The 27,008-nt window shown below is 32.6% G+C and overlaps 1 protein-coding gene across 5 annotated transcripts; it reads left to right on the top strand.

Moving 5' to 3' along the window:
• Nucleotides 1-2,248: 2,248 nt before the first annotated feature.
• Nucleotides 2,249-27,008, top strand: LOC107931589 (isoamylase 1, chloroplastic). Of its 5 annotated transcripts, XR_005912304.1 has the most exons (20): nt 2,249-2,803; nt 3,240-3,422; nt 3,521-3,613; nt 8,937-9,089; nt 11,926-12,017; nt 13,965-14,106; nt 14,193-14,300; nt 14,980-15,065; nt 16,234-16,305; nt 16,395-16,521; nt 18,619-18,705; nt 19,360-19,452; nt 19,777-19,935; nt 20,669-20,752; nt 21,751-21,831; nt 21,911-21,993; nt 22,076-22,193; nt 23,572-23,683; nt 26,295-26,424; nt 26,717-27,008. XR_005912304.1 is itself a non-coding variant. In XM_016863520.2 (18 exons), the coding sequence occupies exons 1-18, from the start codon at nt 2,459-2,461 to the stop codon at nt 23,833-23,835; spliced, it is 2,370 nt and encodes a 789-aa protein (XP_016719009.1). In that variant the 5' UTR covers nt 2,249-2,458; the 3' UTR covers nt 23,836-24,002. The 5 variants fall into 5 exon arrangements, 1 of the variants encoding a protein (XP_016719009.1); XR_001693270.2 differs by lacking the exons at nt 26,295-26,424; nt 26,717-27,008 and having other exon boundaries at nt 21,898-21,993; nt 23,572-23,724; XM_016863520.2 differs by lacking the exons at nt 26,295-26,424; nt 26,717-27,008 and having other exon boundaries at nt 23,572-24,002.

Raw genomic sequence — 27,008 nt, 5'->3', positions numbered from 1 at the left:
TTTGGTCTCAACTCAAAAAATGTGTTTAAAATTGTCCAATCTCGATCTAGATAAAAATGTTAAAACTCGAGCCCAATTCGCTTGTATTAAATTTTTTATATAAATATAAATTTAAAAATATAATACATTAAATACACTAAAAACATTAAAATAAATATTTCCCAACAAATACAAAAAAATAAAAAAATATACTTAAATAATCTTCAGATAAGTGCAACTTTAATAATAAAATAAGAGTTATATAATATTCAAGCAATAACAAAAAAAAAGTTATATAACAGTGAGATGATAGCAAAACAATGAAAAATAGTAAAAAAAAGTAATATATTTTTTTTTGCAAATTCGGACTGGGCAGAGTCTGAGGCCAAAAAAAGTTTACCCAAGGCTCGACCCGTTTAGAAAACTGGCCTTATTTTTTTCTTGTCTAAACCCGTTTTTTTGACCTATAAAAAAAAGGTATTTTAGGACCAAAATAAGTTAATCGAAGAAAAAATTTTACATTTAACTCAAAAACGTTTGCTTTTTCTTGGACCTTTCTTCTACACAACAATGAAAAGTTTTTGTTGTTTGTTTTATTAAGTTAGTCTTTTTGGTATTATTATTCTCATGTAGGGTGAGCAAAATTCGATTTGATTTGAAAAAATTAAAAAAAAAAGTTAAAATTTGAGTTAATTAAATTGAGTTATTAGAGTCAACTCGAATAAGTAATTCGAGTTCAAAGTTAAATTTTACAATTCGAATAACTCGGAATAATTTAAATAACATATTGATATAAATACCCTTTTAGTCCCTATTAAGTTGGAGAATGAGTAAACCAGTCTCTCTCTTAACAAAAATTATAAAAAAAATTCAAAATGATTTTTAGAATTCAAAATATTTATAAAAATTTCAAAATTTATATTTTTTAAAAAATGACAAGAAAGTTAAAAAATAAAAAATTTTCTAGAATAATAATTTTGGGGACCTAAATAAGTTAATTAATGGTTCTAGTTTATTATACTAAAGTATATTTTTTTAATTATTTTGCTTTGAATTTTTTTCAGATATATGTGTTCTAACATGAATTTAGTTATATGTAACAATATTTCAATTTCACATGTTGAATTTTTTAATTTAACTCAAACAATTTCACTCGATTTGACTCGACTTGAATTTTATTTCACTCGATTCAATTCAAAAATTTTAAAAATCAATTTAGAATAATAAAATATGATTCACCAGCTTAAAATTTTTCACTCAATTTAACCTAACACTCCCCTCTACTCTCATGTAATTTTGGACTAAGTTGGCATAATATGTCATGTATCGATATTGAATACGATGATGTATGCGACGCTATTACAATATCGCCCATCATTTCATTAAAGGATATTCCTTCTATTATGTGTTACCCTATTGAGCTTAGGGCGGGGAAAAGCCTACAATATGGTCCCAGTATTTTACCCACTACTTCTAATACTTGCACGTGAGAGTTAGAACAAAATTGATAAATTTTGTAATTATTTAGGGAGTAGAATTAAAATAACAAAATTCCAGGGTTAATTTATTGAATATTTTAGATTTAGGATCAAATTGATATAATATGTAAATATTTGAGGGCTAAATTTATTATTAGACTAATAAAAAATCTCATGTTAGACTTTGAATAAAGTTTTTAATTTTAAAAAGTTGAATGGCTAAATGAAAAAAATTAATAGTCGGGATACCAAAATAAAATCAGATGCACATTTAGATGAGATTATATTAAGGGTGTTTAAACGGTTAACTAAACCGAATTAGTATTAATTGAATTAATAGAACTTTTTAATCATCTAACCGTTAAGCGATCCAAAAATTATATGTGATTAACCGAATTAATCGAAATTTATATGTTTTTTTGTTGAAAAAAGTATATAACATATAAAAAAAATTGTTCATTTGACTGAATTAACCGAATTAAAAGTTTAAATAATTTGTATTATTAATTATTTAACTTTGACTAATTTAGTTAATTATTCGATTTCAAATCGAATTAACCCATAATTAAATTTTCAAAAAATTAGTAATCGACCTTCAACTGAATTAGATCGATTAATCAACCAATTAATTGAATTAGATCGATTTCGTCGATTAACTTGATTTTAACTAAAATTTGAACAACCCTAGATTATATCTCAAAAAGAAAAAATAGAGGTTATATTCGAAATTTAACAGAGTACAAGGACGATTGCATATTTAGCCCAAAGATACAGAAAGACGATGACAAAGAGATGAGCACCCCCGTCCATTTAACGACAAATGGACGGAAAAGCTTAAAAAGCTGCAGTGGTAGTGGGCCACTTAATCTCTTCTTATTAGCTACACAAAGCGAGACAGAGAGTTCAGTAGAAGTTCTGTAGACTCAAATCCACTGATTGAGCAAAGAAAAAACAAAGAAAAATACGTTTCTCATGAACAGATCTCATTTGATACGTCTCAAATGGACTTAATCCGTTGCACTTCCTGCTTCCAGCATTCTCCCACACTCATCGCTCCAACATTCCGCCACCGAACCACTCCAAAACCTAACTTGACTACAATATCCAACAACCATGCAACAGTATCAACGACTAGAATGGTGGTTAAAGCACGCGGAGGTGGAGCGGCTGAGGCCGAAACTGCTTTGGTTGACAAGCCTAAGGTTTTAAAGAGATTTCAGGTGTCTGATGGCCATCCCGCTCCATTTGGTGCCACTATTCAGGACGGTGGCGTCAATTTTGCGATATATTCGGCCAATGCCACTTCTGCTACTCTCTGCCTCATTAGTCTCTCGGATTTGCAACAGGTTACTCAAATTTTGATGTTACATTGCTTTATATTATGTTCAGTAATCAGTATGTTAAACTTTGAAACTTGGGCGGCTCCTCTGATCGTTGAACCGTCACCAAGCAATTAAAATGTAACAGTTTTTCCAACGTAATTATTCCATATGATATAAAAAATTATGCATTTTGATTCTCATAAATTGTAAAGCTTTTAAATGTTTAACCGTGGTATTTACTTGTTTATACATTTCTACTGTTCTCTTCTACACGCAAAAAGCTAGCAGTAAAGGTAACAACCAAGACGAGCCTTATTCTCCTTTTGCGGTTTTTCCGTTGAAGGGATTTGTTTCATTCTAGAATTGGCTGTTTGAAAATAATTTCGTAGTTTGACATTTTAACAATCTAATCTTTGTTTCTGGTGAGTAATTTGGATAAAATGGCTGGTTTCTTATCCAGAATAGAGTTACGGAGCAGATACCACTTGATCCATTGGCTAATAAGACTGGAGATGTGTGGCATGTATTTTTGAAAGGAAATTTTAAAGATATGCTATATGGATACATATTTGACGGGGAGTTTTCTCCTGAAATTGGTCATTACTATGATTCTTCCAGGATTTTATTGGATCCGTATGCAAAGGTAAATAAGGGCCTTTTATTTTAGTGAAAGTTTCCATTATTTTCAGTTTGCTGTTTTTCTTGTGAAATGAAGGGCTGATTTACTTGTCCCTTTTCTAGGCAGTTATAAGCAGAGGGGAGTTTGGGGCTTTAGGGCCTGAAGATAATTGTTGGCCCCAAATGGCCGGAATGGTGCCTACTTCAGAAGATCAGGTACTTAACTCGAATTTATTGCTGTGACTGCTTTTTGCCCATGTGAGGGAAAATATAGGTTATAATAGTGACGTTCCAGATGGCCTTTGTCTGGATCTTGCAAGCAATTTCTCCCTAAAATTTATTTCTCAAGTTGTTGATGGTGGAGGGTAGTGTACTATCCAGGTATTCATTATTATTTCATTATACTTAATTTATGATATAAGTTTGTATGTAATGAAGCATGACTTACTCTGTTGCAATTTCACAATTAGATTACAATCCTCTCCTGTTTAGATTTACTTCAAAATATTGGTGAAGAACTGAAAACCTTTGAGGGAAAATTAAATAAGTAAAGAGCAATATTTGATATGTCTTCACCATCCCATAGAGTTTAAATCTCTAAATGGTTGAAAAGATGTTGCTTGAGATGGATAATGCCTCATCTCCTACAATAGCAATATTATTCACATATACTACTAGATAGACACACTTGCCTTGATTGTTGTGACGGTAAAATGTTGAATGATTCGCTTCACTTATTTTCATTCCAAGCTCTTGCATAACAACATTGAAATGTCTAAACCAAGCCCTAGAAGATTGTTTCAACCCATTAAGAACGTACTAACCTAGACTCCCCTTGAGCATTGAAATATGGTGGTTGTTTTATATAGACTTCTTCAGTTAAATCACCATAAATAAATGCATTGTTAATATCTAATTGATTAATATTCCAATGATTCATTGTTGTTAGGGAGATTAGTAGTCGAACCGAGGCAATTTTGGCAACTAGGGAGAAAGTCTCTCCATAGTCGAGACTAGGAATTTGTGTATACCCTTATGCAACTTGATGAGTCTTCAATCATTTTATTGATGAGTCTTCAATCATTTTATCTTTTCAATAAAATCTACTTTAATGTGCATGCCCAATTATAGTTTTACCCGATGGTAAAGGAATAAGATGCTGAGTGTGATTGGCATGAAGAGCATTCATCTTTTCCACCGTAGCTTGTTGCCATCCAAGATCTGTCTTTGTTGCACTAATAGTCTTAGGAATGGACACAACAGATAAAAGCAGGGTTGATGTCATAATATGAAGGTAATAGTAAGTGATAACTCAAAAAATTGTAAATAGGACGAGGGTTACAAGAAAAACAGATATGTTTTCAAAGAGCAATAGTTTCGCTTGCTTGAGGCATGATCGAAGATGGATAATATGGTAGTTGAGGAGTCACATGGAACGTGCTCTTGTTTTGAATCTGTAAGATCATTATTAGAAGAATGTATAAAGTATTTTGAAATAGGTATGATATTAAGAACGATAAAAATAAAAATTGGAAGAGTTTCTTCAACTTTCTTTTGGAAGGAGATGTTTAAAAGAAGGTTACATCTAGAGAAATAAAGTATTTATTTGTGGTAGGTTGATAACATTTATACTTGATGACGAGAACATCTTAAGAAAATATATTTAGTGGATTTTGGAAGGAGTTTATTTTTGTCTTGGTGTATGATTATGAATAAAATAGGTACAACCAAAGACATGTGTAAAAAGAGGATAAATTGATTGATTTGAAAATACAATAGAATTAGGACTTTGATTTTGCAAAATAAAAGACATGAGATTATTAAGACAGTTAAAACAACATTACCCCAAAAATGAAGTGATACTTTATGATGAATAAGCATAGTCTGAGCGGTTTCAATGAGATGATGATTTTTCGTTCAACCATTTGAAGATGACTGAGTGAAGCAAGTAAAAGTACTTGGTGGAGCAACAAAGACTGGTAGAAGATTGTTGTTTTGAAGCTTGGTATTGTAAATACTCATCATAATTTGATCTAGACAATGTGATAGATTTGACCCTTTGTGCATGGGCGGTTGGAAGCAGAAGAACTCTATTTTCTTGATTTTGGGCTAAATGAGCAGTGGGCTGACTATCATGAGAAGGCTGTTCATGTGAAGCTCAACAAGGATCACGTGTGTGATCACTTTTGTCACAATAAGTACTATGAGGTTGTGGCCTTTTGCCTTTCTTCTTTGATTATCTCTTTGCTGGTTAGTGTTCTGTATTGTTGGCATAGAGGATTCTGCCTCTACTTGGGCTTGGCTTGAGAAGATGTGAATTAACCAAATAGTTACAATCATCAAGAGTAGGAACAGTTGGGCTATTAAGAATTTGATCTCAAATTGAGGCTAAATCTTCTCACAATACTATCAAAGCAAGTACCATAAACAATCTATCCCTCTGTTGGTCTTGATCAACCACATTTTCAGAAAGAGGAATGAGAACAATGAATTCATCCTTCAAAGTTTCAACCTGACCTAAATAGCTAGCCATATCTTGTTGGTTTTGTTGTAGATGAACAAGATCCGAGGCAACTTTATAAGTCTGTTGAATTTAATGTATAAAGTCTTGGCTTTAGTTCAAATTTTGTAATAGATATTGCAGGACTAAAACAAAGTAACTTTTTCTCAAGTGAATGTTACAATAGACTACATAAATGTGCATAAAGTTTGGCCTAAATATGCCTATTCTTTTCATCAATTTTATTAACTTCTTTTTCTAAATGATTCGACACAGCAGCCCAAGATATGTAATTATTGTTACCTTGAAGTTTGACAGTAATGTTAGTCGGAGAACTAGGTATTGGAGAGAAAGAATTGTTTATAAAACTTGAGGCATCCATATTGAAGATAAAAATTCAATGAAAAATAGCAAATGGGGTTGGTACGGCAAGTAGACAGCACCATTGGAGCTGGGTGAGTAGGATGAACCTTTAGGGAGACTTGCGTCGAAGAATGGTGATTGGATGGTGGCTCATGCACCTCATGCGTGGTAGAGAGGTAGAAAACTTTATGGCAGCATGTGGCCCGCACGCAAATTTTGGTGACTAGTTTTTGTTGGAAGAGTTAACTGGGGTTGGGATTTTTAATGGAATGAGTAGTGAAAGTAGTTAGGTTGGTACCATGTAAATTGGGAAGAAATTGAAGGAAGAAAATGAGAAGGAGCTGCTACTAAGTTGATGGAGCAATGAGAAAAATAGGATGAAAGAAAATGGTGAGAAATAGAAGAGTTGTATGTTTTGAAAATTTAGCTTAATTCAATCCCTCAAGCATGAATAGATATTTATACTATTAACCAACTATGCAAAAAAAGGAAAGGCCAAGATTACATCAATTACACAGATTTTATAGCCTATTTACACCTTAATTTCATGCCACCAACCCCTAAAATCACACTACTATTGATCTCTAAGATTATATTTATCACAACAAAATGAAAGAGAAAATATAGTTTAATATTGAGAGTATAGTTAACAAAACCTATTTTGGGTATGAAAGTAAAAAAAAAAAAAAAACATTGGCTATTTGGATATTATCTTTTTCTTGACGTAGAGAGTAGTTAAGTAAGTTTTTAGAGAATCCTGTCATTTTTATATTCGCTCTAGAATCAATTATCTATGATTCAATATTAATGTTGGTGTTAAAAGCATTACTTGACTTCACAAGTTTAGATGCTACGTTGGAGGAAGAGTCAATTTGAGATAGGAGACCCTTAAGATGTTTAATTTCATCTATGGATGACTCTATGGTTTCAGTCAAATTGGCTTGAGCTTGAGTTGAATTAACTCGTTTTCCTTCCTGGACTTTGGTGGGTTGACTATGTAATTTTAGCAAGTCTCTTTAATCTGCTGCGGCTTTCCACAATAATCACACTGCAAATGGTCTTTGTCAAAATTCTTGGCTTTTGATTACTCTTGAGAGCCACTAGTGGTGAATCCTACCTTTTCAAATGGTGTTGTGTACAGCATAACACTTCAATGGCTCTCTTCTTGCCAAACATAAGAATATGTTTTCTCAAGATAAGTAAAAGGTGTCTTATCAGGTGCTTGGACCTTTATTTGATCATACACATTATTTAATCTGGTTAAAACATCATAAACTCGTTCCTTTTTCCCTAGCTTCTAGAATTTGATTGCATTTCTGCTGCAATTTGCTTTAAAAACTTGATAATAATCTTTGCTTTAAAATCTTGATAATAGTCTCATTCTTGCCATAAGCCACTTAGTTCAAAATAATACTAAGAAATTGTCATCTTACCTTGTTTGGTGTTTTGACTTTGTAACAGTTTTTTTAATATCTAAGCATCATTCCCAATTTGTGAGTATGTGAGAGCAGTTGCCTTCCACATCTTTATCGCACTATCAAGCAATAGATATGTTCATAATATTTGAGGCACCATTGAGTTGATAAGCCACACCATAATAAGGGAACTTTTTGAGTCCCACTGGTTAAAGGCAGGGTCATTTGTTGCGGGTTTTTTTGTATCATAGGTAACATAACCCCACAATCCTCTAAGCTTTGGTGAATGATAAAGCTTGGCGAAAGGTCAAGCCCCCAAAAAGGAAACTTTAACTGTGTACTTACAAAAACCAATAATAGTCAACAAATGACTTTTAGATAGAGCCAATTAGGGTCTATAGTAGTAGTTAGAGGTTGGACATACATCTATAAATGGTTGGCAACCGGAAGTTGAAAACTTTGGTGAGGTTGACGTCGTGTGCTGCGTAAAGAATTGCCCAAAAGGTGTTGGTGGCACGTGAGATACAAGTGCAAGGTGGATGACTATTGGGCTTCTAAGGTTGGCAGATGATGATGCTCCAATGCTACTGAAGGTGGCAATAAGAAAAGAAAATGAGGCTAAAGTGGTAAGTGCCAAATTTTTGGTTTATAGGGTTTTGGGGGAAAAGTTTTTGTAAAAAAGAGGAATTAAGACCCCAAAGATGGATTTTAGGCTTTGATACTATGTCAAAAATAGAGATATTCTGAGATTGATAGAGAAACTGACAGTGACTTGCTTCTCTTGTATACAACTTTTCTATTCCTATATAAGGGAATTGCAAGGCTGTACAGAAATGAGTAATCCCAACAAATCAATAATCAGATCATAAATCTAATTTTTAAGATCATGCTAATTAGGTTAGCTGTTATTTAGTTATTTAATCTGGTCAACTACTGTTAGTAAGCTGTCAACATTTTCTTTTGGCATCCTAATTATCATCAATATGCATAAATATACATGCATTCATATATTTATACATCGGAATGTAAAATCATTTTACCTCATTATTTATGAAAAAGATTACAGGAAAATAGAACATTATGAATTTGAAAGAAATATGACAACAAATTGTTATTGTTCTTTAAATGATTGTATGGTTTGCACTTTGTCATGGTTTTTGAATGTTGGACTTGGTTTCATCCTCGCCATGGGATACTATTTGATATTTCTTCTTTAACTTTTTATTCCTTGACTGTGTATTTGGTTATTTGATATTTCTAGTTTGATTGGGAAGGTGATTTACCTTTGAGACATCCAGGCAGAGATCTCATAATTTACGAAATGCATGTGCGTGGATATACAAGGCATGAATCTAGCGGGACAAAATTTCCCGGCACGTATTGTGGTGTGGTGGAAAAGCTTGACCACTTAAAGGTAGAGCCTATAACATTGTATACAACAATTTGTGGTGCTTTCTCTGAAATGTTTTCTTTTTCACTATAAGATGACATCAGATAGTGGTAAAGTAGGTGTCTTGCTTTACAAGTGACTTAGGTCTTGTTCGATAAATCGTTGAAAAAAATAAATAAATAAAAATAATCCGATAGAATATTTTTATACAAAAGTGTGAAAAATAATAAGTAAATAAAAGTTATTTATCACTTAATGGAGGATATTTTTGAAATTAAATTAATTTATTTTAATATTATATTATCTTATAAAAAATTTACATTTAAAATTTGGCTTTTGTTTAGAATAAGGTAAAATGATTAAAAATTAAAGATAAAATGTAGATTATAATTTTTGTATAATTTAAAATCTATATGCATCAAATAATCTAATTACATTCCATAATTAATTTTGAGTAATATATCTAATAAATATTATAACTTCAATTCCATACTTATCAATACTTAATTTTTCAGCTTACAAACAGCACCTTAATCTATTCTTTACCTCATGGCTATATGAAAGAACAAAGAATTGTTTCTAAAAAAGGAAACAAAGTAGATTTTGATCAACCATCATAGATTATTTTGTGAAATTTTACCAGGAAAAATTGTCAACTATTTTTACATTAACACAAAAATTGATATAACTGCTGATACTATAGAAGATAAACAAGTTAGATGCACCAATTGATTGTTGTGTCCAGCTATCATTTTTTTTTCTCACTAATTGATTGTTGTGTCCAGCTATCATTTTTTTTTCTCTTACTTCCTATTACTTGCATGAATATTCTTAATGGATATAAGTGTACTTGTGTGCTTGTATTCTGGTGAGACTAATGCATCTACTAAAATTTTAACTAAAACATATTAGAATACAAAAACAAAAAGGAAAAGATAGATTAGCAACACATACCACCTTTAAATTGTTTAAATATTAAAGCATCTTAACCTAAAATAAGTTGAGACTTAAATGAGTTGAAATTTTTAATAATAAAATCTAAATTAATTAGGACTAGAAAGGCTTTGTATTCAAAATGACTTGGCATAAAATAACCTGAACTTGATGTTACTCAAATTGAACAACATAATAGTTGCAACAGGATGAACATAATGACTCAACCAGAACATGACAACTTGATAGGACCCATACTTGAACGAAGTAAAATTGAAAAGACTTGGCCTACCTTGATTGTTTGCTGCATTGCTATAACTAGGGTGGCCTATGTGGTTTAGTTGGATTGTTGCTCCCCTGATAGAGTTTATTGATACCTTTTAGGTCATATTAAGGTGTAGTTATTTTTTGTTTTTCTTTTCGTTGTCTTCTCTTGTACGCGTTCTTTAAATATGGAGCTCTCTTTCTTGGTCCTCCTTTTAACACCATTTAATTTATTCATAAGAAAGTTTTGTGGTTTTGTTGTATAAATGAGTTTAATTGTTTAGTTTTGTCAAAATTGTAGCTTGTTGCCTTTAGGAATTATGAAACAAACGTCACTAAATTACTTTAAAGGGAACCTTTGGTAGAATCTTGGCTTAGCTAAATAGTCAACTCTAAATGATTTTTAGACTTAGAGACATTTGAATTTTTTAAAGTTGAGAGAGAGAAAGTGAGGAAAAGAGAGAAAAAGAAGAAGAGGGGCAGTTTGCGCCTATTCTGTTTCAGCTATGAAAACAGAGAAGAAGAGACAAAAATAGGGAAGAAAACAGAGAGAGGAAGAGAGAATAATATTCTGATTATGTTACTTACCAAATATACAATCTAATACATCACTATTTATACTAGTTGACACGTACAAAGAAGGAAAGTCAAAAATTATATACAGCCTCATTAGATGCTAGTCAATCCCTAAAATCTCTATATTAATAATAATAATATTATTATCAACAGTTAAAGTTCATACTAGAACCATAGATGAGGGTTTTGTCAAGACCATGATAGTCAGTACAATACTTTTACTGGTCGTATCAGTTGGTACATATTGTTTCGGTCCTAAATACATACTAAGTAGTTTAAGGTTTGTTTTTGTCAAAATTTCGATGTGTTTAGACTATTTTGGTGTGTTTCTGTCAATATCGGTTTGCACCAACTCGTGCGGGTTGGTACAAGATTTTGATATTTTAAATAATCTTTTAATTATTTTTATCTTAACCATATTTGTTTTTTATAATTACCTTTAAAATTAAAATACAATATTAGGTTATTGAACCTATTTAATAATTTTAAAATTTATATTTGAATATATATATTTATGTAATTGATATATATTTGTATGTAAATGTAATATATATTTGTTACGAAACTAAAGCTATAAAATATATGTGAAAAATGTTTAAAAAAATCAATAAACTTGAAATGGTACAATGAAACACATTAGTACTGGTATGCACTAGTACCAAGACAAAAATGGTACCCCTATGGGTAAGCAATATGATTTTGATTTTAAAGCATTGGTCTAGACAATTAATGTCGGGTTTTGATACTCGACCACCTCTCATGCTTGATGGAGCTTATTTTAATATAGTTAGGACACATTCTATTTATCCAAAGCAATTGTTCCACAAGCATATGCTTTTGTGAAAGAAATTGTTCCTATTTTGGTTTACCAAGAACAATTATATGAATTGTTTGTTCTTAAATGGAGTAACATTTGACTACAAATCGTTTAGTTTCTTTGCCTAACCTGTTTGCTTAGTAACAAACACTGTATACTTAAGAATATTTAAGTTATATCCTTCAAATACATTATTGAGATGATGAAATGAGATAACAGAATAACAATTATTTGGTTTGTTTATTTACTATGTGTTTATATGGTTTGTAGGAACTTGGAGTCAACTGCATAGAATTAATGCCATGTCATGAATTCAATGAGTTGGAGTACTACAGCTACAATTCTGTTTTGGGTGACTATAAGTATGAAATTTCAACCTTTGATTCCGAGCTATTTTTGGTTATCATGCTAGTTTTAATTAAGTAGCAAAAGATTTGAAACTGGTTGCATCTAAACAAGCTTCTAGCTAACCCATTAGTCATGATAACATTTTACTTTTGTCAAAGTTGCACAGATGGTAGAAGACTGTCAAATTTTCTAGACTTTGTGATGCTATAATAGGGGTGGGTATTCTATCTGCTTAGTGTTTGTTTAGAATAAAATTGGATATAGGATTTATCATTGCTGTTGGAATCTGGGTAGGGTGTATGAATCACATAGATTGTTCAGTTTAGTTTGGATCTTAAAAGAGGGATAAAATTTGAGGTAAAAGGTGTTGGAATTTAATGGTACCTATAATACTAGGATGAGACAAGCTTGTGACTGGTATTATGTTTTGAACTGTATTTACAAGTTGTGGTTGTAGAGATGGGAAAAGAGACAAAATACCTAGCATAATTTATTTAAAGGAGGCATAATGATAAATTTTGCTTTTAACATTTTCCTTTTTTGTCACTTTGGTCCTAATTCTTTTTTTAATAATTTTGGCTGTTAACCTGTAAAATTTATTTCAATTGCTTTTTTTCGATGAAAAAAGTTAATTGGAGTGTTAAAATTTTGATGGCATTGATGTGGAAGTTTGCGTGACAAGCCATGTATACTTTATGAAAATTAATAAAAAATATTAAAAAATTCAACAAATTTAAAAGTTCATAAAATTATTTAGAAAAATGATTAATGTCAGCAGTGAAATACATGTAGACTCACATCAATGTCATTAAAATTTTAACAGTTTAATTAAGTTAGCTATGGAGTATGAAGTTCTTGTCAGAAACAAGATCAAGGCAGAAACTCAACATTTATAAGATTCTACGCTCAGTATTATAATGTGAGCCAATTAGGCGACTTTCTTTTCTTTAATTCCCTCACCTGTACATGTTTTGATTCTCATTTTCTTCAAAAATTTCTGGGTTTCATGTAAGAATCTGGATCCAATTTTAGGAATTCAAGGCCACAAAATACTGTGATCTGGCTTATCATTACCAGATTTAATTTCAATTGGGGGTGTAAACGAACCTGTCTACTATGATTTGATCATTGTGGTTTCTAAAAAACTGTGGATACTTCTCCCTTAATTCACTCTCAAGTTCCATGTGGCCTCTTCAGTGGAGTGAGTTGCCATAACACTTTCATGAGGGCAATCACTTCATATGCTACATTTTTTTCCTTCTATCTAGAATATTGATATAATTTCTCTTGTAACTCATCTTTTATTTCTGTAGATTCATAATAACTAACATGTCAAATCTTCTTTTTCCTCAACGTACGAATGAAATGCATTATTAACTGATGAAAATTTGAGGGTAGGCTATGCAACTTCACCAATACCGTGGAATTTCAAATGAACCAAGAAACCTAGTACCCTGCTTTCCTCTTTAATCTTGTGCCATGGCAGATCATCTGCATGTTGTAGATTTCTTCTCTAATTTATACATAAATCTTCTTTCATGTGTCTAAATATAGGATTGACATGCCAAATTAATTGCTCTTTACAAATAAATCTTTTCTTTGTGGTCTATGCTAAAAAATAAGACATTTTAGGGAAAAAAATCAACAGTGTTAGTCTTCTAAACAAGTCTGAGTAGTCCATAAAATTCAGAAGAGTTAAGTTTGCTAGAAAAACAAACAAATTCCTTGTGTGTAATTCTAAAATCCTAAGATTGGGTTATGTTATTTAATAGCTAAGAGACAATTCATAGGATGCTGGATTTTTTTCAGTTTGCCAATTTCTTTTGCATCCATCGAATAGTTTTGCATCTTTATTGATGAAGTTAAGTTTGAAAAGTTGTACTTTAGCAACATTTGTCTAACTTAAAATTTCATGTTTGCAACTTCCTGTCATACTTACACATCAGTACCTTCTTGTCAAGGTTGAACTTTTGGGGATATTCAACAATCAATTATTTTTCCCCCATGATAAGGTATTCATCTTCTGGTATTCGTAGCTGTGGTCGTGATGCAATTAATGAATTCAAATATCTTGTTAAAGAAGCACATAAACGCGGAATTGAGGTCAGAGCATAGCAGATTCCAATCTCAATAAGCAAATTCACTTGAGAAAATTTTAGTTTTTTTACTAGTTGAGTTTTTTTGTATAGGTTATCATGGATGTTGTTTTCAATCACACAGCTGAAGGCAATGAGAAAGGTCTCAGTGTGTCATTTAGAGGTGTTGATAACTGTGTCTATTACATGCTGGCACCTAAGGTATAACTGTTCTGAAACTTTATATGACACAAACAAATGTATTGTACTATTGCAGTTAAATCCTCTGCCTCAAGAGGTTAATGAAATCTTTATAATAGTATTATTGGCATGCCGCTCCTTTATTTAGACACACGATATTACCATCTACATACTGTGATATATTTTAATTTGTTCATAGTGAGTTGTTTGTTTTATTGACCAAGTATTTTTCTTTAACTTTACATGATGTCTATCTTGTGATATTTTACTCGTGATGATTAATATTTCTATCTTCTACAACCATATTTAAGTTATGGTTGGGAACTCACTTTCCATATTGATCATGCATGTAAGATTTAGCACTGAATTTTCTAGTTTCCGTTGGTGTCATAAGAATCTTAATCACAATTGAAACAAGAACAGGCTTCATTGATGGAATGGTTATAGACATACGTTGGCTGCAAAAGGGGCTTGGAAGACATATATGAACTAACTTAACTAGTTGAGTAGGGTTTATAGCAAAGAAAAAAGAAAAAAAGGAAAACAGTATTGAGCAAAACCCAAAACTACAGCAGTAAGAGTTGCTAACTAGATATCTAGTGCCAGTTGATCCCGCACGCTACTATCTTTCTTTCCTTATTATAATATCATTCTAGGTCAATGATCACTATGACTTCAGTATCATTTGTGTTGTTTCCAGGGAGAGTACTACAATTATTCAGGTTGTGGAAACACATTCAACTGTAATCATCCTGTGGTGCGTCAATTTATATTAGACTGCCTAAGGTAGATGACATGTTCCTATTTTATTGCTTGCTACTTCCTCATGTTGGTCTTACCTTTTTGGGCATATATGTTTCGGTTTTTTGTTCCTGGTAAATTTATTATATGATAGTAATTACTTTCAAGTGGAAAAGAGAAATAGAAACAAAGATGAGTGATATGATAAACAAAAGGCCACACACTCTTTTGCATAAGTCATCCATAACACTCCCTCAACAAGTCTGGTTTGTTTATTTTATATACATCTAGCTTGTTACAAATATAAATCAATCTTGGACCTTCTAAAGGACTCGTAAGCATGAGCATTGACTGCCAGATTTATTTGTGTTTGTGCACTTCCCTTATGTTCAAATCTATGTCTAACTGAATCAAGATCAATTTTATTTGTGGTTCATTCAAGAATTTTTGATTAGATGCAGTGTATATTGGTGCTCAGTTGTCACAATGGAAATCTAGAGGTTGCAATGTCCAAATCCTTGCTCTTCTATCAGTTCTTTTAACCAAACTAATTCACGCATTGTTAGAGCCTTGGCACTCAGATTCAAAATCTCCCACAATTGTTGTGTTCCTTATTTTCCATATCCCTCCTCATCAAGGATGCCAAATAAATTGAAAGTTAAGACTAGTCATCAATTGAATGAGTCATTTGTTGCTAGTTTAGTTAGTTTCTTCCCTTTTTCTTTCTTCTTTAGAAGGATTACATTTTTGTGGTCTAATTTTCTCCTAGTTTCTCTCTCGTTAATGAGAGAATTGGTTCTCTTGCTCCATTTTCTTTCCAACGTTCTCAATTCTTCTTATACCCTTTTCCTACCAAACAAATTGTTTAATAGCAGCATTTTGCTAAAGAAAGTTATACACAGATAAGAATGAGCTTAATTCTAGGATAAAAAATAAGGTCATACTCCTTTATTGCCAGGTATGTCTGTAAAATTTCATTGCTTTTGTTTGTTTGAAGTTGCTTCTAGAAAATTTTTACACATTAGCATAACATATTCTCTACTATCTACTTAGGCTCTTATTCTTCAAATTGTGATTGTTGTTCCTTTGAACTCTTCTTTCTTATGCAAGCTAAGGCTCGTATTTAAGTACTATCCCTTTTATTGCCAATTTATTTGTAATAACCCCAATCGTCTTGGAGATCTATGTGTTACTTCTTCACTTCATGCAACAGATATTGGGTAGCAGAAATGCATGTCGATGGGTTTCGCTTTGATCTTGCTTCCATTATGACCAGGAGTAGCAGGTTAATCTAAACAAACAACTAATACACATTTACTTCTATTTGTGTTGGCTTTCTTCTCTTATGTGGTTTTCTTTGTCTTATGTTAATAGTCTTTGGGATTCAGTAAATGTATATGGAGATCCTTTAGAAGGTGACTTGATAACAACTGGTACCCCTCTCAGCAATCCCCCATTGATTGACATGATGAGTAATGATCCTGTACTTCATGGAGTGAAGGTATACATCTTAGATTTGTTTCCTTAATTCCGTTTGTTAACTTGTTTTTTTAATATGAGAATAGTTATCTGTTCTTCATGAAGATAGTTTTGAATCTCTTAGGATATCTTGGTACCATGGCTAGTGTCACCAGGGAAAGAATTTGCCATACTATCAGGTTAAAATACATGGTTATTGAGACTAGTAATAGTTAGTTGTTTCATATGAATAAATTTTTATTCTTTCTTTTTTTCGTTTGTCTTATTAATAGATTAACTATTAGAAATATAGTTAGTTTGGAAAGAATACAATTATTGCAAATAATCTTCAATGTTTAAATGAGTTGCACACTGTTTATGCATCGATAGAAAATTTCTTCGTAAAATTAAATTCTTCAGTAAGCTCATGCATGTTAAGTTTTCTGTGATTTTTTTCTACTTCTGAAATGATTTAAATAAAATGTAGGATCTAATTAACTAAATTTATTCAAATTGCAATGAATGAGAAATTAGTTCTTTGACTCATGTAAAACATCCAATTACTTCATATTTTTGAATAAGTGCACAAGTTCAGTGTAGAATAAATAGAACATCTTGAAACTTAAATTGTATTATCATGGTATTTGCATTAATATATAAGTACACTTTAGTTGATTTTCTTGTAAATGCTCCATGCTTCATATATAGTGATGCAGTTTAGTCTTTTCAGCCAACGCCTACAAAGAATATAATTTATGTGGAGAAAATCATTTTCATAAGTAAAAAATCAAATTGGATATATATTTGTGGGGAAAAAAAATCAGATTGGAACTAAATAAACAAGAACAATAACAGATGAAGTCTAATGTAATATAGCAAAGCTATAAAAACTAGAAAAGAGTAAGATTTGGGGATTGAGAAGGTTAAAAATACATTGCTATGTTATTCGTACTGGGGTGTGTTTGGATATGGGTGCGTTTAATTCGTTTCTTAGTTCTTCCATGTATTTGGAGGATCTTTTCAAGGTCATATCCTGTGACAGGCAATGCGTTGGACAGTGATACTTTAAGAAAAAGAAAATGAAGAATCGAAGTAGCATAGATACTTAGGGCTGCTGTTGAGGTTTGGTATAGGTTCCCAACAAGCACATTTTGTATGACCATGTCCAATTTCATAGTAATAGCAGATTGGTTTATTTTGATTTTTTTGTCCATTACCCCTACTCCAACCAAATCCACACCCACCATTGGAAACCACCTCAAGAATTATTATTATGTTGACCTTCTCTACCTCAACAATTTCCTCTACCAGCATCATTCCTAGTACCTTGGCTCATAAGGGCATTGGTAGCATTAGGAGAAGACAGATTGCTCAATACACAATGAGATTGTTGAGTTTTCACATTAGCTTTAAAAAGAACATTTAGCTGCTCATACACATTTAATTTCCATAAAATACTCGATAAGAAATCTTTCCTGAGATTATTTTTGCTTCCCCAAACTATAAAACCCGTTACATATGAATGATCTCCTTTCTAGAATACGAACCAGTCAAATAATCGAGAAGTTAATAGCTCGTTTATAATGATTAACTATACCAATTACAGACAAAGATGATGATGATGTCATAATAATAACAATAATAATACAATTACCTTGGATACAATAGAATCCTTAATCTGAAAAATTATTCTTGTATCCTCTCTCAACCAGTCTTTTTTGCTCAGTATTGCTTTTGAAAAAGAAAGTGACTCAACATAGTCACAACACAAACAGAAAAGACTTAGGAAGAAAGGGACTGATAGGCTTTGATTCCATGTTAAGTCATTCAAATTAAAATCACTTCCAATAGACAGAGGGGTCCAACATGATATAAGATCACAAGAAACCTAAGACTTAATATGTGTGGGATGATACCTATTAATATTAGCTAAACCTATGAAATAGTTTTAGTAGAATGCTTTGGCAAAATGGTCAAACTGCCATTTATATTCATTTCTTTACTTTTTATCTTACATTTTTTAGGCATTTATTTCCTTTCTCCCCTGTTTCTCCTTTTAAAAAAAAAAAATTCATTTTCTCTGTGTTCTTGACATTACTTGAAGAGAAACTAACAAAAGTTGGTCTTATGTCCGTTTTAGCTTATAGCTGAAGCATGGGATGCAGGTGGCCTTTACCAAGTTGGCAGATTTCCTCACTGGGGTGTTTGGTCAGAATGGAATGGGAAGGTAACTGGAGATTTAATAACACTGATGAATTTAAAAATTTATAGCATTGTATTATTCCCTTTTCCTTATTTGTTCTATATTAAGGAAAGCTCTCAGTGCTAGCATTTGAAGCTGATGCCTCGCCTCTTGGCATCGAAAGATGCATTTTGTATTCCCATGCATGAACTTAGATGCTTATTATTAGCTTCCTCTCAGCTCTCAAAGTTTGAAAAGGTTAATAAAGTTTGCGATCTTATGGTTCTTGTTTCTACTTTAGGCATAATTGCTAGATTTGTAATGTGCTGAGAGTTGGTCAAATACAATTTTTGGTTTTCCTAGTAGTTCTTTAGCTGATAAATGAACTCCTACTGACTACTAATTTTTACTTCCACACACGGTTAATCTTTATAAACCATATTTGTCAATTCTTAATTTTCAGATATTGACTTCACTACTTGCTCGGGATTCAAATATACTGAAATGAAAATCTTAGTTACTAAAAAATCTGGGTTAATGCTAGTTTTATTTTTCCATGTCCAAGCTTCTTTTTTCCTATCTTCGCCATGCACTGCAGTTCAGTTGAGCTAGGCAAATCCAGCTGACCTTTCTAGATGCATCTACATTTTATTTTATGAAGTGGTTCTGTATTTATATGCATATTCCTTTCTGTTTCAGTATCGAGACATTGTACGACAGTTTATCAAGGGTACAGATGGGCTTTCTGGGGCTTTTGCTGAATGCCTTTGTGGAAGCCCAAACTTATATCAGGTTTGTCTTCTATGATCTGAGACTAGAACACACTTGGCGCCGAACAGGTGATAGTTATGGTCTCATTATCTTTCTCATAAAAGATTTCCTATGTTTTTTTTTTGAAAAAAAAAGAAAAGAAAAGAAAGGAAAGAATCATTTTGGTATGCAAATATGGAATTTTGATTTAAAATTCCCCGTCATAGAATACTTGATAGTTATTAGCCATTTCTGGGTCATATCTTATCCTACATTGTCTCAAATGCAATATTTTTGAACTCCAAAGAAATCATCTATTTTTTTTTACATTCATTCCTTTGCATCCTTGCTGTGTCTGTGAATCAGAAAGGAGGAGGGAAACCATGGAACAGTGTCAACTTTATATGTGCCCATGATGGTTTTACTTTGGCTGATCTAGTTACCTATAACAACAAACACAACTTAGCAAATGGGGAAGACAACAATGATGGAGAAAGTCATAACTATAGCTGGAACTGTGGACAGGTAGATATTTTGGTTAAACTTTAAACTTTGTGCTTTTATTTGGTTTGAATTTCAAGGAGTATATGAAATTGGCACGGAGGATAGAATTTGTCCAGCTTGATGGCGTGAATTGGAAACACTACCATTTCCTGTGCACTTGAATTGCAGACACTACCATTGCCAGCATCCATTAGATATATGTTATGATTTAACTGACCTCAATGTTGTGCAAATGTCTGTTTCAGTACCAAATTCAGAATTTAAAGAAGTGACCATTTGCTTTACCAAAAATGGCCAAAGAGAAACAATTGCTTTTGATGATTTAAATTGCTTGAATAAGAAATATGGCTACTGAAAGCATGTTATTCCCACTCTTCTTATGCATTTGATTACTTGAGGACCCATTGACAATTAGATAGGTTGAGGAAAAGCTAAAGGAAAAAATGTGACTAGTGAAATTAACATTATTGTACCTTCATCGTAGTTAGTTAATTTGAAGTTCATCAAAATTGTGATTCTGCCATTGCAAATACATGATTTGAATCTGTCACATTGTACTTTTTATCAACTAAGCTGTTGCATCAAGCATCAAACCCATTCCTTAGGTCATTTGAAGAAGTCACCTTTACACATGCAACCTCATGTCAAAATTTTTTCTGTAAATGCCATGCTTTTTATCCTGCTATCCAAATATTCTCTTTGGACTTTTCACTTTAATTGGCTCTATTAACTTGGATACACAATGGTCATTTAGGAGGGGGAGTTTGCAAGTATTTCGGTAAAGAAACTGAGGAAACGCCAAATGCGGAATTTCTTCCTCTGCCTTATGGTTTCCCAAGTAAGGTTAAATCATTGTTATGCACATTGGATTATTTTGTCGCATGGGACTACAGTTACCTGTATTTATGTCAGAAGTAGACACTACAATTAAAGGAAATTAAACTGTAAGTTTCTCTCAGTTGGATATTTGTGGAATTCATTTAACACTGATTTCTAAATGCTACATGTTTTTTTTTTTTTTTTGGTATACATTCAAATACATTTTTTGCTTGCTTTAGGAAGCAGACATGTAGTAAAAGTCACAACTAAAAGGCCTTAGTAGATGATGTTGGGTTGGAAAGAACCCACGCTCAACTTGCTCTTGGTCAAACTTGTTCATGAGCAGCTCCATTAAATCTTGTTTATGGACTTATTTGTGAACTTCATTGACTTGGTTATGAGCTCAATTGAAGGGGAGAGTAAAATTTATACTATTAGATGATTTTTAAAGGATAGAACATGTATCATTCTTTACTAGTGATCCAAATTTAGAGTTAAGACTAAATGGCAATGAGGGAGAGAGGCTTAGCAAATTCTAAACTCATCCGATGTAGGCTAGCACCCTTACAACACCCCTACCCTTTAAGGGCCCTTGCTAACAATTGAAACTAATATGTGAAACATGTGACAACAACAGAAGAAACAAACAACATAACTAATGGGAAAAACAATATGGGTTCTAATATCATGCTAAGAATCTGATTGAACCCAATTGGAAACAAGTGGGAGCTTTTAACTAATTTCCATCCAGTCAATGGTTCAATTAGGTTAAAATAGTTGACTGTTCATTTGATTGCAATAAAACAATAGGGGCTTGATGATTATTTAATTTTTCTTCTAGGTCCTTTCTTATATTTAAACCATTTTATCTGACGTTGTGGGAGATAAAAGGCTGCAATTGGCCATCTATTCACCGCCCACTTAAAGCTAATATCACATTTGAGAAAAATTTTGTTGGTATGACTAATACGACCCAAAATAAATTATATTTACTAACTATGATCTTTATTTAACCAGGGTGTCCCAATGATTCACATGGGTGATGAATATGGTCACACAAAAGGGGGGAACAACAACACATACTGCCATGATAATTATGTGATCCTCTAAACCCTCATTAGGTCCAAATTTATCTTGACTGTTATTGTTGATTTTGTTAATTAGTGCTGTGATGCAGATCAACTACTTTCGGTGGGATAAAAAGGAAGAGTCTGCATCTGATCTCTTCAGGTTCTTCTGTCTTATGACCATGTTCCGCCGGTGAGCACCTTTTTTGAGGACCATGCCCTCATAATTCCCTGTTCTGCATTTTGATTATTTGATTTGTGTTGAAATCTTGCAGTGAATGTGAGTCACTTGGCTTAAATGACTTCCCAACGGCAGAGAGGTTGCAGTGGCATGGTCATACTCCTGGAAAGCCAGACTGGTCTGACACAAGTCGTTTTGTTGCTTTCACATTGGTACTTTCTCATCAAACCTTCATGTCACATTTGTGATTTTGTACTTTTATACACTGGTATTTGTATCTGTGAGGATAAGGAATATATGATCTAGTGTAAGATATAACAATTAACAAGCTCCAGAAACAAAGTGGTCTCATCTCTAGTTGACTATCTGAACTGGAATTAGGTTGTTCCATTTTAGAGCCCTGCTTGCTATAGAGCCTATTAACTTGCATGATGCAGTTTTAATGAAATATGTGGAAGTATAACCAACTAGGATTGCAATTTGGTAATTTCATTTTTCTAGTGTATATGCTACAAGAACATGTTAACATACGTGCGGTAACCATAATTGCATATACAAGAATAAATGTAGATGCACAGAACATGCTGGACAATGGTTTGGGCACATGCTTAAAACAGCAGGTTCATAGATAAGTTGGGGGAGGGGTGTTACTAGTCATGTTTTGTGATGCTCTATGCCGTATTATTATTCTAGTGAGCGATGTTTACAGAAATCAACTCGGTATAAAAGAACAAAGTAAATGCTTTAGTAATTAAACTGTCCACTGATGTTGAATCTATTTCTACTGGTATCAAGTGGAGTTGAATATATACACATAAATATCAATTCCTAAATGGTCAATCCGCAAGTCTTGATAACGACAGTTTCAATATCTCAATCCTCAAGTTTAATAATCCAAATTTCTTGGGATTGAAAAAAGAATTCATACATGCATGTAGACCTGTCAATTTTGACTTGAATTTGAAAACCCAATTGGATTAACCTTAACCCAAACTCGACCCAACCTGATTTGATTGCAAAAAGGCAACAATTAACCCGAATTGATCCATGAAACAACCAACTTTTAACTAATCCCTAAAGAAGCCGCTAACCTTTACTCCATACCTAAACAAACCCATAACATAAATCGACCTTTCACTTGAACCTAGGGCATATACTGATACAAATAAAAGGATAAGAGCTTATTTAAGCACAAAAGATGTAGAGGGGCTTATCTAAAGAACGTGGTAAAGGTCATGGGATATTTTTCATATATATTTAGCCATCAAACACCTAGCAAATAATAAACTTGCTTTTTCTTTTGACCAGAGGAGTGACTTGCTTGATAATTCAAAAGTTTAGGGCAACCTTATGTAATAGCAGGAGATTCACTATCTACACAGTTTTGAGGGAAGTCAAATGTTGTTAATAGAATAGTGTATTGCCTCAAAATCTTTGGTGAGATCAACTAACGCTGTTCTGTTCTTGCTTATATTGCTGTTTATTCGGTAGGTTATTGAGAAATCTTTATTTACCTGTATCCACAACCCCTTCTGTTCTTCTAATTTCCATTGCAGTACTTTGACTGGATTATCATTTGCTTCTACCCAGATTGATTCTGTGAAGGGAGAAATCTATGTTGCTTTCAACACCAGTCATTTACCGGTTACAATTACATTGCCGGATCGCCCAGGATATAGATGGGAGCCATTGGTGGATACTAGTAAGCCTGCACCATTTGATTTTCTATCCAATGAAGTCCCAGAAAGAGATTTGGCCATCAAACAATATGCTCATTTCCTTGATGCCAATCTATACCCTATGCTCAGTTATTCTTCAATTGTTCTTCTACTTTCACCAGATGAAAATGCTTAGTTTAAAAATCCTATCAACATTTACTAGGTAAATCTTATACGACTGAAAATGAAATGCATATTGTATAAAATCTATGCATCAAACCATTGACATGAAGTAAAATTAGTCTCAGATCTATACAGTATATTTCTAAAGTTTGCAGTAAATAATAGCTCTTGTTGATTGAAGAAGGTACTTTATTTTATCTAGGTTACGATTTGTGCAGAAGAAAACTCTGTTGCATTTTATTATATATTCCTTAGGTGAGGTATAGTAATAATGATATTTGCATAAAATTCTCGAGATAGAAATTTAGTACTATTTGCTGGACATTTTGATTTTGTTATATATCCAACATACCAACTTTCAACTTACTACTTCGAGATGCATAAGTTTTTGATACATTAAACTATATAAGTTATGCATACATTGTCATTCACTTATTCAATATTTAGATAAGTCGCACTATGAACTGATCCATAAATGGATCTAGGATTATTTCAACTTAGGTTTGAGCTAATGTAGTTTAGGCCTAGTTTAGAAATGCTTCTCAAAATTGCTTTGTTTGGAAAAAAACATTTTTGGAGAGAAGTTAAAATTTTCAGCTTCTGAAAAAAGTACTTTTGGGTCAATTTTTAGCTTGAGAGAAGTATTTTTTCTCTCAAAAAGCAGCTTATTTAGGAATGCTTTTATTGGCTAATTTTTGGCTTGAGAGAGTACTCTTTCTCTCAAAAAGCATCTTGTTTAGGAATGCTTTTGTCCCAAAAGTGCTTATCAGAAGCAGTACTAAACAACCCTTAGTCTAATGAGGGTTGCGCACATGTGAATGGACTTGTGCCAATGAAGTACCACCAAATTTTAGCACAACATTGATTTTTAGTTGGTAGTTTTTGACTTGGTAATTTTTCTTTCTCATAATACGTAATAAAATTGTGTACTTAGACTAAGCAATAGTAATTGTATGCAGACTCTTTACGAGGTAAGAGGATAATGACATGTGAACCTAAGTACTATGTAAGGATTACATTGACTATCCAAAACACCTATTTAAGCAAAAGAATCAGTTGATTTACTCAACAAGAGTAAGATGATATTGTGGTTTGACATCTGCTAATTTGGGGAAGCTTTTATTTGAGGGAGTGAGAATTGAATTATGATGGAAAAAGGTTAGGCTGCTGTAACATCTCATGACCCAATTGGCGGGTTCGAGTTACGGAATGCTACATTCATTACTGTAGCAATAGCTATATCATTTGAAATTCAATTCAATAATTAATACATGCTATTAGGTTTAATGCCTAATTACAACATGTTATATAATCATATTCAGGATTTAAACAAGCTTACGGAAGTTCTTTCGATAACTCGAGGTTGTTTGAGTACAAAAATGTAACATTTTCAAAATTATTGGGTTGGTGTTGCGACGTTAAGGGTATCACGTCGCGACTTCGGTAAATAGTGAGTGTTGTCGTAATATTGAAGGTCTGAAGTGGCGACATCACTCTATTAATTTTACTGTTACGACTTTATCTACTATTTTTACAACACCTGTTGAACATATCTAAGTTCATTTAGTACCTATGCTCATACATATATAAAATCTCAATTCATATGCCTATAATAGAATCCACTTTTTTTTTTTCATTTAAGATACCAAAATGTCAATATACTGCACCTTAACATGTAAATGACCATTTGCATAACATGACCATTTAAATCTTATACTACCTACATGATAACTTTAACAATTCATATGCTTTAATTCAATTTTGACATCTACTAATTCAAGGTTCTAAAATGACAGTTTACATTATAAAATCGACTCAACTTTATGTACATGCTATATATTAGAACGTAAAGGATTTATACAAAATTTGTTGAGTCAAGAGCTGCAGGTTGGATGTTGAATCACTCATTGAGACTACGAGATCTAATGATACCTACGTACGGAGTAAACAAACCATATGCTGAGCAATAAAACTTAGTAGTACTTTCATGATTTAAGTCAATAATACAAAAGCATTAACGTGTTAAAGATACAATCAATACATGATCAATTATCAACTATTTCAATTCACCTATTCATGTCTCATATACCCAATTAATGTAGAATCCCATTTTACAGTCTACATATATTACCATGCTTCCAATAACAAATTACAGTTTATCTATGTGTAAACATGATATACCAATCTCATCAATATTTCATTTATCTAGTTCATATTTCATAGTTTTTATTTTACTTTGTCATCCTAAATTGCTCGCTAATGATAACTTTTAGAATTTACATATTCTACCGTCCCGAGTGGCCTACCAACGATGGCTTTTACTATTTGTATATTCTACCATCCTGAGTGGCCCGATCATGATGACTTTCACTATTTGCATATTCTATCATATTCACAATATACCTTGGAAGGTGTTGTTTGCTTTTACTTTATGGAAAGTATGGTTTACTCAAAACAACACGATTTTTGCAGCAAAAGAACTGTAACGAGGTCACTAATAAAGCCATGTGTAAAGCCACAGAGTATGTTGCTATCTCAGCCCCTACTAAGTCCTTTCCAATCCTTAGTATTGTTGGCGTTCGGTGGCATCCTCCTCCCCAAGGTTGGTTTAAGCTGAACACAAATGGCTTTGCACTTTCTAACCCAGGGAATGTAGAAGCATGAGCGTTGATTAGGGATTGTAAAGGAGATTGGATCGTGGGAAGCAATCGGCACATTCCCCTAGCCACGAGCGTGTGTGCAGAACTGTGGGCACTTAGGGATGGGTTGCATTTTGTTAAAAATCTTAATATCAGAAATATTAATGTTGAACTTGATGCTATTGTTCTCACTGCTTACATCAAGAATGACACTATCACTAACCCCCTATTATTTTCCCTTGCTCATGAGTGCAGGACCATTATCTCCCAATTTGAACGCCATAAGTTTCAACACACATTCAGGGAAGGCAACCGCTGTACGAACATGCTGGCCGAACTTGGAAGCTCTATTCTTGTTTGTTCCACTGACTGTATTTTGCCTTGCTTGTATTCATTTTGTCAACAACCTTCACACTGTTTAAGCCCCCCTTTTACATTCTGATGTTGTTGGGGTGATGTTGTTTCGAGATACTATCTTATGTTAGACTTTTACATGCTTTTATAATTAAAAAAAAAGTAAAAAAATACTAAATTGTTATTATCCTAA

The sequence above is a fragment of the Gossypium hirsutum genome, chromosome D04 (assembly GCF_007990345.1).
Source record: "Gossypium hirsutum isolate 1008001.06 chromosome D04, Gossypium_hirsutum_v2.1, whole genome shotgun sequence".
Classification (NCBI taxonomy): domain Eukaryota; kingdom Viridiplantae; phylum Streptophyta; class Magnoliopsida; order Malvales; family Malvaceae; genus Gossypium; species Gossypium hirsutum.
The sequence above is the reverse complement of the archived record's forward strand: the minus strand, read 5'-3'. Positions and strand labels throughout refer to the sequence as shown.

Bases quoted from the DNA above. Each gene is read 5' to 3' on its own strand.
- LOC107931589 (XM_016863520.2), top strand. From the start codon at position 2,459: ATGGACTTAATCCGTTGCACTTCCTGCTTCCAGCATTCTCCCACACTC. The intron at 3,423-3,520 runs GTAAATAAGGGC...TCCCTTTTCTAG, and splicing joins TATTGGATCCGTATGCAAAG to GCAGTTATAAGCAGAGGGGA. The intron at 21,994-22,075 runs GTGAGCACCTTT...GAAATCTTGCAG, and splicing joins CTTATGACCATGTTCCGCCG to TGAATGTGAGTCACTTGGCT.